Source organism: Lissotriton vulgaris, chromosome 2_1 (genome assembly GCF_964263255.1).
Source record: "Lissotriton vulgaris chromosome 2_1, aLisVul1.2, whole genome shotgun sequence".
Lineage (NCBI taxonomy): Eukaryota > Metazoa > Chordata > Amphibia > Caudata > Salamandridae > Lissotriton > Lissotriton vulgaris.
In genome coordinates, this window is record NC_141687.1 from 1,650,273,576 (window position 1) to 1,650,286,530 (window position 12,955).

A 12,955-nucleotide genomic window follows, 5' to 3' on the forward strand; every position below is an offset into this window, starting at 1 on the left:
CAGAGATCACTGGTTGAAGTCACATTAGCCTATTTTGTCAGTCTGTCTATTAGCCAGTGGCTACTGATTCCTTTGTGGCTTCCTTTGGGTGTTTTTGTTACACTTCGGCTCCCCGCCACCAGAACAACTGTTGTTATGTTATGTTACTGGGTGTTTTGTAGAGCGCTCAGCTGCTCCAAGAGCGTCCCGGCGCTATAGATCCTCTTCACAAAATACCAGCAACCAACAGGACAGCCAAACGGTACTAGAAATCCAAGGAACAACTTACAGAACAAAGAGATAAGTTTTAAGTCCTTTTCTAAAGGCAGACAAATTAGGGCACGTTCGCAGCATCAGGGGCAGAGTGTTCCAAAGACGGGGGGCAAGGTAGCTAAAGGAGCGACCTCCACAGCGAACACGTCTCACTAACGGCACTATGGCATAGGCCTGGGCAGCAGACCTCAAGGGTCTAGATGGAAGATAGAAATTGACCCTTCTCTGCAAATAGCCAGCACCGAGATTGTGAAGCACCTTAAAAGCTGTAGTTAAGGTCTTAAATGAGATGCGCTTGCGAATCGGCAGCCAGTGCAGAGTGGCAAGGAGATTGCTCGCCCTGGCTCTTCTGGTAAGGCCAAAGATTGCCCAGGCTGCCGAATTTTGGACTATCTGCAGACGGGTCAGCAGATATTCAGGAAGACCCAAGTAAAGGATGTTGGCATAGTCTAGGCAAGAGCCTATCAAGGCCTGCACCGTTATCTTCTTGTGTTCCAAAGATAGGTACGGCAGAAACTTTCTCAACATCCTTAAGATGGCGAAGCACTTCCCTGTCAGGCCAGCTACCTGGGCTTTGAAGGAGAGGGTGTTATCGACCAGCATGCCCAGATTCTTTGCTGTAACAGAATCGCTGGCCGGGGGGAACATGGCCGAAGGCCACCAAAACTTCCATCTCGGGTCGGCAGGACAGCCAAAAAACAATATCTCTGATTTGTCCGAGTTGCATTTGAGGCCGCTTTTCCCGAACCAATCAAACACAAACTCCAGGCACTTCCGGATGGCCGCCCCGTCGAAGTCACAGCCCTTGTCAAACGTGAACAGGAGCTGTGTGTCATCCGCATAGGATACGATCTGGGCCCCTAGCTCCTCCACATGTGCCGCCAATGGTGTCATGAAGATGTTCAATTCAATTCAATTCAATTAAGCTTTATTCGATTTTAGATTAAAATCATAAAAGCATCAACAATACATAAATAAACACCATAACATTTCATAAACACCAAACATTTCATTACAAAGTTAATAAAACAAGATTAAATAAGTATAACGAATCAGCTAATCAATGTGCATAGGTTTCATTTTCAATAAAACAACTCTAAAACAAAGAGACTTACATACATACTGTGGAGCCGAGGAAGAACATTTAAGCAAGCCTCTATCATTAATATACTTATCAGTTACATCCTACCCTGTCAGTTTTGCTCAGGCTTATGAGTGGCCTCTAAGTGGTGGGGTCTTAAAAATAAAAATTTTGGGCAAAAGTTCAAAACCGTTGGAGGCTAAAAGATTAGTTGCACTGTGGAGACGAGGTCCCCTTCCCCAGGAGTAGTATTTCATTGCCGTTGGTCTATGTAAGGAATATGTTGGGGGCTCAGGTAAAAATCGTGCAAATCCCAAATGTGAATATTGCCATGTCTTTCTTTGGGGGGGCAAAATCGTAAATAGGGGACGATATTCCTGTTTTTAAATTTAATTAGCACCAGGTCCCCAGCGATGTCTTTGGGCAGCGTGCCTAACCACCCCACCCTCCTGACACTCAAGATACCACCATCTAGCTCAGGTGGCAAAGGTCTATTGTTTTGTAGCCAGAAAATGACCTTATTTAGCAGGTCCTGCTGTGATTCGTGTGTTCCCTGGCTGAGGGCAGGGACCCCAGAGAGGACAAACACATATGGGGCGGCTTCAGGAGGTAAGTTGATGCGTGGCATTCTGACAGGAGCAGATCTAACCACTGTATGTGTTTTTATCACAGGTTTTAAAGTTACTTTGGGACCTATTGGGGCAGGTAAACAGGGAGGCTGTATTTGTGTTTCACCGTTCTTACAAATACCAGACTTATGCTTTTCAGGGGCAATGGGAGGGTTAAGGCAAATGGATGTACACATTTTATTAGTTGGAGGAGGATACGTTTTGATTACTTCCTCGATGCTATTCAGCCTGTCCCCCAAGTCGTTGATTTTTAAGACCAAGGGTGAGATGACAGCTAACAACAGTTGCTCAATTTGGGTTAATAAAGTCAATTTGGGGGACAAGACGGGGTCGTCTAATTTGGCCGCGGCCGTGTCCTCCATTGATGTTGTTAGTGTAGAGGGAGCTGATGTTGGGCTGATGCACAGATTTAGTGTACTTGCATGGTTCCCATTTGCAATGTCACTGTCGTGCTTCCCTCTAATATTAAGATCCAGGGGAGACGCGTGTACTTGGTTTTGGTCTTTATTTACAGGGGAAGCTAGGTCCCGTGGGAGGCCATTAGAAATTACACAGTTAGTGCCCACAGTAGGGGAGATGATTGCATCAGGGACGTACTTTGTGCCACACAGGGCGTTGAGCTCTTCCCAAATGGACATAGTGTCTACGATATTGTTGGAAACGGCCAAATAGTCAATATAGTCAATGAAAATGAAGCTTCACAATACCTCCTCCTGTTAAAGAGTCAAATGGGGTGGCCCGTCCCGTCCTCTTCAGTCCTCTGAGGGCCACAGAGGGCCCGCCCTTTGCCCGGGCTTAGCCCGGCGTCCCGCGAGGGAGGTCCGTCGGGATTTTAAAGCACCTCCTGGCGCTGCTGTTTTGTCACGTGGTTTGCAGGGGTTCTGGGGATTGTAGTGCCCTGCCCTGCACTCCAAGCAGCGTCCAGCGCTTCCCTAGATAGTAGTGGGAGCGGGCAGCGGGAGGCAGGCAGGCAGCAATCCCAGCAATTACCAGAGGGTCAGCAGTCCTCCCGGGCACCCCAGCGGTAACGAATGGCAAAGACCCAAGATGCTCCCCCCGCTCTGCAGGTCCGTCAGGATTTTAAAGCGCCTCCTGGCGCTGCTGTTTGGTCACATGGTTTGCAGGGGTTCTGGGGATTGTAGTGCCCTGCCCTGCACTCCACGCAGCGTCCAGCGCTTCCCTAGATAGTAGTGGGAGCGGGCAGCGGGAGGCAGGCAGGCAGCAATCCCAGCAATTACCAGAGGGTCAGCAGTCCTCCCGGGCACCCCAGCGGTAACTAATGACAAAGACCCAAGATGCTCCCCCCGCTCTGCAGGTCCGTCAGGATTTTAAAGCGCCTCCTGGCGCTGCTGTTTGGTCACGTGGTTTGCAGGGGTTCTGGGGATTGTAGTGCCCTGCCCTGCACTCCACGCAGCGTCCAGCGCTTCCCTAGATAGTAGTGGGAGCGGGCAGCGGGAGGCAGGCAGCAATCCCAGCAATTACCAGAGGGTCAGCAGTCCTCCCGGGCACCCCAGCGGTAACGAATGACAAAGACCCAAGATGCTCCTCATGAAGATGTTAAAAAGGGAGGGGCTGAGTATGGAGCCCTGCGGAACCCCCACCTCAAGCTGCGGCATAGGGGCGGAGAAAGGGGGGGCCCAGATCGTTTGTCTGCGGTCGGCCAAGAAAGATTGAAACCATTCGAACACCGTTCCCCTTAGGCCAATCTCCCAGAGTCCTGTAAGGAGAAGGTCGTGGGGGACGGTGTCGAAGGCCGCCGACAGATCTAGCATGATGAGCAAGGCCTTTCCACCCCTGTCCAGAGTTTCCAACAACTCTACTGTGACTGGTAGATTTTAAGATACAAACCTAGAGATGCTATGAACCTTTGGAACAATCATTGAGAACTGGCCCATCAAGAACGTAGAGACCTGTTGGGCCTTTAATCTGGGCTCTAGGCTCCAATAGCTACAACTGTAACCCTTGCCAGATAGCAGTAACACTGGGTCACCCAGATATCATTGGGAGCATCCACATTTTTTTTGTGTGGGCACAATGTTCCCTCTTTCCTTTGAATTCTGAATATGTCGCCCCTCCGCGTTCTGACCTCTCATTCCATAGACTTCCTCCATCACATCCCGTTCTGCCTACGCCCTTGCTCCTTCTATGTGAACATTGCTTCTCCAAACTTCCAGCGGATGCCTCATACTTCCGGCCTGCCTGACTCCCTGGTTAGAATTCAGCCTCTTTTGCCTGCCTTCCCATGTTGTGAACTGTCTGCAAGGAGATAGATTTTAAATGGTGAGCAGGTGGAATCACAAGTAGAAGCTCGGAGGAGGGCGCAGACCTGTTTCAACCCTACTCCCTTAGATTAAGTCGTTCAGGTTTAGGAGACTGATGAAAGCATCATTGACAGTCATAATCGGCCTGTCTCTGTCCAGGGCAACGAACCATATGGAATTCAAAGGGTTGTAATGACAGGAATCATATGAAGATATTGATATTAGTGTCTTTGTTTGGAGAGCCTAACCAACAAGGCATGATGGGAAAACAAAGGGAAGGCCCGCCCTTAAATATAATACTGTAAGGAGTCAAAGGCTTATTTAAGAGCCAAGTGTTCAAGTTCAGTAATGTAAAAGTAGGATTCTCTAGGGAGGAGTTGATGAGCTTATGTAAAGTACAGGATACTTAATAGTGTTGTGAGGGCGTTGCATGACAACCCAACAACCTAACCTCTAAAGACAGAGAAGCCCATAGGATCTTGCTTAAAAATTATAAACTTGAAGTCATTAAAACCAAGCAGGAATACTTCACGGCACTCACCTCCTCAGTGTCATCTCCTAGAGATCTCTTCAGGATAGTCGATTCCCTCACGACACTCCAGACACCGGATCCTGTGGTTGCCTCCCAGGACTTGTGCAACAAGATAGCGGCCTTCTTCCAGTCTAAAATCGCTGACATTTACACTGCTCTGGAGATCCAAAAATCCCTTATCACCGTCCCCCCGCTGCCTGCCCTCCCTGAACCCAGCGTTGCGGTATCCTCTCCGCCTCAGGAATTGACCTCCTTTCCTCCTCTTTCCAGTCAGGATCTTGAAATCCTGCTTGATAAAACTAAATCTGGTTCTCCGCTGGATACCTGCCCGCTAAAGATCCTTAAGCAGTGCAGAGAATCTCTCCTTCCTCCTCTGGTTGACATTATGAACAGAGCGATGAAGGAAGGCATTTTTCCCCAACAGTGGAAAAATGCTGTTGTAAAACCCTTGCTTAAAAAGCCTTCTCTGGACCCCGGGGTGCTAAAGAACTTTCGCCCCATTTCACTGCTCCCGGCTCCCGCAAAGATGCTTGAAGCCTATTTAAATAAACATCTGGCGGCATTTGTGGAGAGTTCGGGCTGTTTGGATCTTTCCCAGCACGGGTTCAGGAGGGAACATAGCACCGAGTCTGCCCTCACCATAGTGCTGGATACCATCCGCACCAGAGTTGATGAGGGTCAGACCTCCCTCCTGATCCTGTTAGACCTTACTGCGGCCTTCGACACCCTTTCTCCTGCGGTATTAACATCTCGCCTAAGGGAAATCGGTGTTCGCGGGTCTGCTCTGGGACTTCTTTCCTCTTTTCTCGAACACAGAGAACAAAGGATAATGCTGGGCTCATTCCTATCTCCATCCCTGTCTGTGCAATGTGGGGTCCCACAAGGGTCAGCGCTTAGCCCTACCCTTTTTAACATCTATGTGACCCCCCTTGCCAGACTTATTAGATCTTTTGGGATGGAGGTAGTGTCCTACGCGGACGACACCCAGATCCTAGTCTCTCTCTCCCAGCCAGCTACGTCAACTGCCGCAAATTTTAGATCTTGCATGGAGGCAGTTGGCCAGTGGATGATCCACAATTCACTCAAGCTGAATGGGGAGAAGACAGAGGTGATGGTCTTTGGTGGAAAGGAATCGACCTGGTCGGCGGAGTGGTGGCCGGATTCGCTGGGTGCATGTCCCGAGCCCACCCAGTCAGCCAAAAACCTGGGAGTTATGATCGACCCCAACCTCAGTATGTGCCAACAGGTCAACAGGACTGTTTCGACCTGCTGGGGGATTATTCACACTCTGAGGAAAATCAGGCACTTTCTGTCACCCCAGGCAAGAAAGCAACTTGCTGTTGCCTTCCTGGGCTCGCGTCTGGACTACTGCAATGCGCTGTATGCAGGGTTGAACAAGAGTCATCTACAGCGCTTGCAGGTGGTCCAGAACGCAGCAGCAAGATTTGCTCTTGACCTACCCAAACGTGCCTCTGCCACTGAAGCCCGAAAACAACTGCACTGGCTCCCCGTTGAATACCGGATCCGTTTCAAATCCCTGTGCCTAGTGTACAAAGCTCTTGCTAAACCCAACCCCTCAAGTTTGGGATCCATTCTTTCTCGGCACAACCCTAGTAGAAATCTCCGCTCCGGTCACAAACTCCTTCTCTCTGTGCCTCGTGTCAGAAAAGTAAGATGGGGAGGCAGGGCCTTTTCCTTTTTGGCACCCAAGTGGTGGAATGCCCTCCCTCTAGAAGTAAAATCTAGCCCCTCTCTGCAAACGTTTAGATCTGCGCTCAAGACCCATCTTTTCATACTTGCATACCCCTAGTGGCATTCTGCATTAGTGGCACTCTATTTTCTGTATATTTTCTGTTTTTTGATTTTGATAGGCGCCTTGATACCTTCGGGTTTAGTCTGCGCATTACAAATTGCTTAATAAATAAATAAATAAATAAACAACAAATGGTGGAAGTGTTGATTTGTAAGTGAAAGACGTGACTTAAACTCAGACAGCCCAACACAACATTGTTTAAAGCATTTCACCTCTTTTTCCTCTGTTTTTTAGAACACTCTCGCGCATAGCAGACTATTTTCTTTACCTCCCACTGCAGACACCTACATCCTTGCTCCTACCATTTGAGTGTTGCTTCTTTCAGCTTCTGTCTGCGCCTCATCTTCCCAGCATGGTTAAACCCATGATTAGGATCAAGCCTCTTCTGCCTGACTTCCTTTGTTGGGAACTGGCTGGAAGAGGGGTGTCTGTCCTGGGTAAGTGGGAGGGAAATGCTAGACAGCCAGGGCCTTTGGAATTATGCGATTTTGCAGCCACAGAATATTTCACATTTTAATGGATTAGTCACATTTACCACATAATCTACCATCTTCTGCACAATCTGCAGATTTCAACCACAAATTTTTGGTAGCTTAACCCTTTCCATGCGGCCGCGATTCCACTGGTGTGCTGTAAACAACACAAACAGGGGCGGGCCGTGACGAACCCCAGCCGTCATCAGCACACGAGCACCGTAGTGCATGACGGCTGGGGTTCGTCATCAGCATGGAAGGGGTTAAGCGGATCAAAAATGTGTAAACATTCAGTAATGGGTGTTGCTGCGCAGTGGAAGTCCCTTTGCGCAGGTTGACTGTCCACCTTTCTGTTGCTTATTGCTGGGTTTGTGTGTTGAACTGATACTCAGGAGATTAAATCTTCACCCAGACACTATTCAAATGTGTAACAAGCATTGGTAAATGCATTATGTTTCGCCTATGTGATTAATAAGCTGTTTTTGTTGTAAGTTGTAGCTTGCTGAGTAGTTGTACAATATAACTTACAGAAAGTCTGTTAAAGTTTTATGACTTGTTTATGTACAAAAAGTCAATATATTGTGCTGTTACTAGTGATATAGTGCGGGTAAGTAATAGCAACATTTTGAAAACTGAAAGAGGGAAATAATAGAATTAATTGATGTTATAGCAATATTGTGTTCAGAGGAGTTATGACAACTTTTGGCCCCGGTGCCACTGCACCTGCTCCACCATTGAAATCATGGCCCTAGAGCCTGCTAGATAACTGCCCTTGTGACTGCCTGTTTAGTAGTCAAATTTAGCAATAGTCTGTGTTTAGTGGGGTCCATGGAGCTTTTGGCCCCGGTGCCACTGCACCTGCTGCACCATCATTGCAATCACGTCCCTTTTAACTGAAAGATAATTGCAATTGTTTCTGCTTGTATAGTAGTAAAATATAGCAATAAAAGGTATTTAGAGGAGTTCTGACAACAATTGGGCCCTGTGCCACTGAACCTACAGCACCATTCAAATCATGACTCTGTTGTCTGCAAGATAACTGCACTTGTGATTGCCTGTTTAGGAATAAAATATAGCAATATTAGGCGTTTAGTGGGGTGCCTAGAGTTTTTGCTTGTGGTGCTACTGCACCTGCTGCACCATTCAAAACATGCTCCTATTGCCTGCTGGATAAATGCACTTGTAACTGTCTGGTTTAGTAGTAGAATTTAGCAATAATCTGGGTTTTGTGGGTCCCTAGCGCTTTTGGCCCCAAAGCTACTGCTCCTCCTGTACCATTCAAATGAAGTCCCTTTTAACTGCAGGGTAAATGCAATTGTGACTGCCTGTTTAGTAGTCAAATATAGCAATACTATGTGCTTAGAGGAGTTCTGACAACTTTTGGCCCCAGTGCTACTCCACCTAATGCACCATTCAAATCATGACGCTGTTGTCTTCAAGGTAACTGCACTTGTGACTGTCTGTCTAGTTGTAAAATATAGCAATAATCAGTGTTTAGTGTGGCGTCTGGAGCTGTTGGTCTTGATGCCACTGCACTATTGAAATCATAACCTTAGCGCTTGCTAAATAACTGCCCCTGTGATTGCATATTTAGTAGTAAAATATAAAAATATTAGGTGTTTAGAGGAGTTCTGACAACTTCTGGACCCAGTGCCACTGCACCTGCTGCCCAGTCAAATAATGTTGCCTGCAATATAACTCCACTTGTAACTGCCTGATTAGTAGTAAGATATAGCAATATTTGGTGTTTAGTGGACTTGTGACAACTTTTGGCCCCAGTGCCTCTGCACCTGCTGCACCATTCAAAATCATGACCCTGTTGCCTTCAGGGTAACTGCACTTGTGGTTGCCTGTTTAGTACTAAAATATAGCATAGCTCTTGTATAGTAACATTTTTACTGTGCAATGTTTATTACAACATTTAGAATTTGATCATAATGATCAAAAAGATTATGTTGAAAAAAATCGATCCAATTATGGCTACAAAGTGCATAGAAAGGTACTGAGGCATGAATAGGAAATGCCACAAAAATTCTAAGGTTAAAGCATCTTCTTTGCACAACAAAGTAATAAAAAGTAAGCATTCCAGCATACTGTTAGAAGCGGTCTGCCTTTTCCATGGGAAGAGATCTTATCTTGATAGTAAATGGGGCATTAACAGTGTGAACAGCTTGAGAAGAAGTATAGTAAATGTGTGCAGCCATGGGAGGTTAACCAAAAAAAGGTTCCAGACAAAAGTGAATTAACACAGTAATTTGGCCATTTGAATTGATCAGAGCCCCCTTGTAAGATATATTGAATACAAGAGATTTCACAAGTGCTGTCCAGGCGAAACCTACAAATGACAAATTAAAAAAGTATTATGCATTAGGCCTCCTAAATTGCCTTTTCTTGCCACATAATTAAGTCAAGACTGATGCCTAATTTAATCCTCCCCTGCCACATAATTCCAGTGGCCCTGCACATAGTGACTCACCTGAGAGCAACCTTTCACATTTTACGTGCCTTATTCCTCTTAATTTCAGTATCAGTTCTTGGCATAAATTGAAAGATATTCACGTCAAAAGGTACCAGAGACATGAAGAAAACATATTTTGAGCTGAAAGATGTAAGGGAAAGTCAGGCCTTTAAGTAGGATGAACAACTGTGTCTATCAAAGGGTCGTGTCTGATGTAATTAGGGCGTAGCCTAAAACACGTAAGCTAAAAACCTGTGTTTAGTATAGTATGCCATCAATCTGGTAATTTGCAGCTTCTGTCATTGCATCCAGATATATAATACAACAAGTAATATTAGACCTATAACAAGCCAGTAATATTGGCTTTGCCAATGGTTGCTAGTTGCATATTATAAATAAGCTACGTATTTTGGCTTTGTTGTATAGAATATAAAACATGCTTCAGTTCTCAAATGATGAGACTGAAAGTACTATAACGAGTCCCTTTGAAGTTGCATCAAATCAGTGAAGGGTGGCACTGCTGCAGAGTTAGGATTTTGTTTTTCATCCTGTGACTCAGGGAAAAAATGGAGGGCCCAATAGGGACCTGTCTCAGCACCTGCTTTTTAGAACTCCTGGTCAAGACCCGGCTCACTTAAATCCCTGGTTAAAGTCAAAATGAAACGCTGGGTTTAGAGTGCTTATGGCAAACGGACCAATTGTTACAAGATATCAAATGAAAGCCAAGATTGTGAGGTTCAGCTGCTATAAACCTTGTCTGCCTTCTGTCTCTCCTTTCTCTCCTATCCCATCCTCGATGCTAGATCGTTCAGAAGGGCCTCGCCAGTCTGCTGAGCCTCATCCTGTCAATGTTCCAGAGAGCTTGGGGACCCGCCCTAACTCCTCATCCAGTGCCCCCAGCACCCTAGAGGGAGCCAACCACCTCTACCGTCGCCAGGTCTCCAGTAGCCCCACAGAAGCTCGAAGCATGGCCTGCTGGGATGGTCCTGAGCTAGCGGGAAGCCTCCAGCGACGGGGGTCAGAGCCCGTGTTCATCCACCCTTTTGGGAGTCCAGCTGAGAAGGGGCAGCCAACCCCTCCATTGCTCAGGTATGTGAGTGTGTTGGAAAACGAAATATGTCCAGACCTTCCTGCCACTCATGAACAGGTTTCTTCCACAGCAAATCTGAATCGAGTCATGCACATATAACCTATGTAGTCGGATGAGTAGAGAACCCAATTTTAATCCCTAATAAACTAACCATGTCAGGAGACTCCCATTCCAGCTGAAGCTCTGACTCCTTGCACCTAGTAATCCCGGCATGCACAAAGTTTAGAACTCTCGTACAAATTTTCTCGAATCCGCAGCTGAAATGTGGAACGCCACCTCACCTGCCACCAGGGCCAACCCCTCCCATGTCTACTTCAAAAAAGAACTAAACACCCTTCCTAGTCAGCAACATCTTTCCCCTCAGGTATTGTTTTGATCACACTTCACTTTTTTTTTACGATGACTGATTTAAAGCACTCTGATACCCCTTGGGGTCTGGTTCACACTATAGAAGCCCGAAAATAAATACATAAATAAATGTGAAGAGACCCAAACAACTTTACCATACCTGTAACCATAGATGTTTCAGTGGCCATTTTGGGTTTAGTTTCCTCTGGAGCAGATAGCGATGACCCAAGCTCATTCACGTGAGGGAAGCTTAGCTCTGTTTCTACACACGAAATCTGTGGTCGGTCTTAACATTTTTACAAGTGAGGATATTTTTGTATACGGCTTAAAGCAATTCTGAAGGTAGAGTAGAAGATAGCTAAGTAGCTCAAGAAAATGCTAAAAACACCAAGTTACAGTTTTGGAAATTTCCAGAAAAGGGATGTTGCTAGGGAGCATGCTTTTAAAGCTTTAACACTTGTGGAATTGTCCGCAGACCTGCACATAGAGCGCCATTCATTGGTTTATAACTAACCGAATGCAAGAAGCTATGTGCATGAGGTTATGAGGTTGCCTTAAGTTGAAAATATTCTTAACCCTCGAGCCACAAGGGCAAAAGCAAAATCATTGTTTCTCATTTAAAAAAAAAATCGAAAAAAATAATAACAGGATTCAATGACGGTTGAAGAGGTGGATGAAAATGTACGGTAAGAAATGACCTTTCCAACATATAAACAAAAAATGACTTTCAGGCCAAATGTATTAGACTCCATAGTGCCATGTTATCTTTACGAATAAAAAAGCATGGCTTTTCAGCAAAAGCATGAGTTTCATTAATTATTATTGCTGAACTAATATTCACCCACAAGAGCACATTTCTAGGTACAAAGGAAAGTTTACAAATATGCATGGGCTGAAATATGGTTCCCATAAACTCAGACAAGATGCCAGAAATTCAAATTTCAGAATCGTGAATGATGGCATCCTGAAGACTCTTTCAATATGTGGTGCTGATTGAAAGATGATATTTCAAATTCTGAGTAAAAAGCTGGTCTGCAGTGTGGGTTAGGTTGGTTTCAATTCGATTGTTGAGTAGAGTCAAGTTTGTATATTCATTAAGTTGTTGTATAAAACACATTTAAATGACCAGATTCTGGTACTAAAAGTTCGACAAATGTCATATAATAAGTTTGTAGGGGAAATAGAGCACCCAAACATCGTTTTGCTTGGAATTAAAAATCAACCTTTGCAACCTCCTTACCCACACATACCCTGACAGCAGCATTCGCCAGGAACCCTCATTGACCAAACACCCACCTCTACTCGACTATAGACCTGTTAGCACTGGCACCTTAAGGTAAGGTCACCCATTGTGCTACACTCTAGCCAGAAGATAGTAATTGGAGTTTCAGGTACTCTGGCTGTAACTTTGCTCTCCCATTTCCCATTGTTTGTAATGAGATGCCTTTGTGTGACCAGGTTAGGAAACAAAAAGGGTCTTGACTCCTAAACTCAGCAAGGCTGAGCCAATATACACTAAAGAAACAAAACACTTGCCAGTGCTGAGAAACTTATTTTTCAAAACCGACTAAAGAACACAGCATACATGAAAATAGCATGGGCACTTGCTTTAAGAATTGCAACTTTTGTTTTTAATTTTCTTCTGAAGACTATTTTAGTTTTTAGTCATTTTTAGTTTTGTGCATGGGAATACAAAAAAGAGTTTATGTACATTTATATACAAACATGAAATAAGACAAATTGGTATGTACAATAAATCAGACAAACTCACAAACAACACATTCTTGGCCGTCCATTCATACTACTCCACATCCATACTGGTCCCGGTGTCAAAAAGAACCTATATACACAACAAATGAAGAGTCCTTTTTTTTTGTCGTATTTTACAATTGTTTGTAATGGTTTAAAAGGAAAGCAAACAGTCTTTTCTGTGGATTGTCGAGAAATTTCCAATCTAAATTCAAAGGGATGACCCGGGACCGGGTCGGTCGACGCGTTTCAAACCCTGTAAGTGCCAG

General features: G+C 45.3%; 1 protein-coding gene across 2 annotated transcripts in view; it reads left to right on the forward strand.

Moving 5' to 3' along the window:
* Window positions 1–12,955, forward strand: part of ASAP3 (ArfGAP with SH3 domain, ankyrin repeat and PH domain 3) — a 398,324-nt gene that overhangs the window by 373,439 nt on the left and 11,930 nt on the right. For both annotated transcript variants that reach the window (XM_086957571.1, XM_086957572.1), the window contains one exon: window positions 10,303–10,588. In XM_086957571.1, the coding sequence (XP_086813697.1) occupies window positions 10,303–10,588 (286 nt within the window). The remainder of the gene's footprint in view (window positions 1–10,302; window positions 10,589–12,955) is intronic.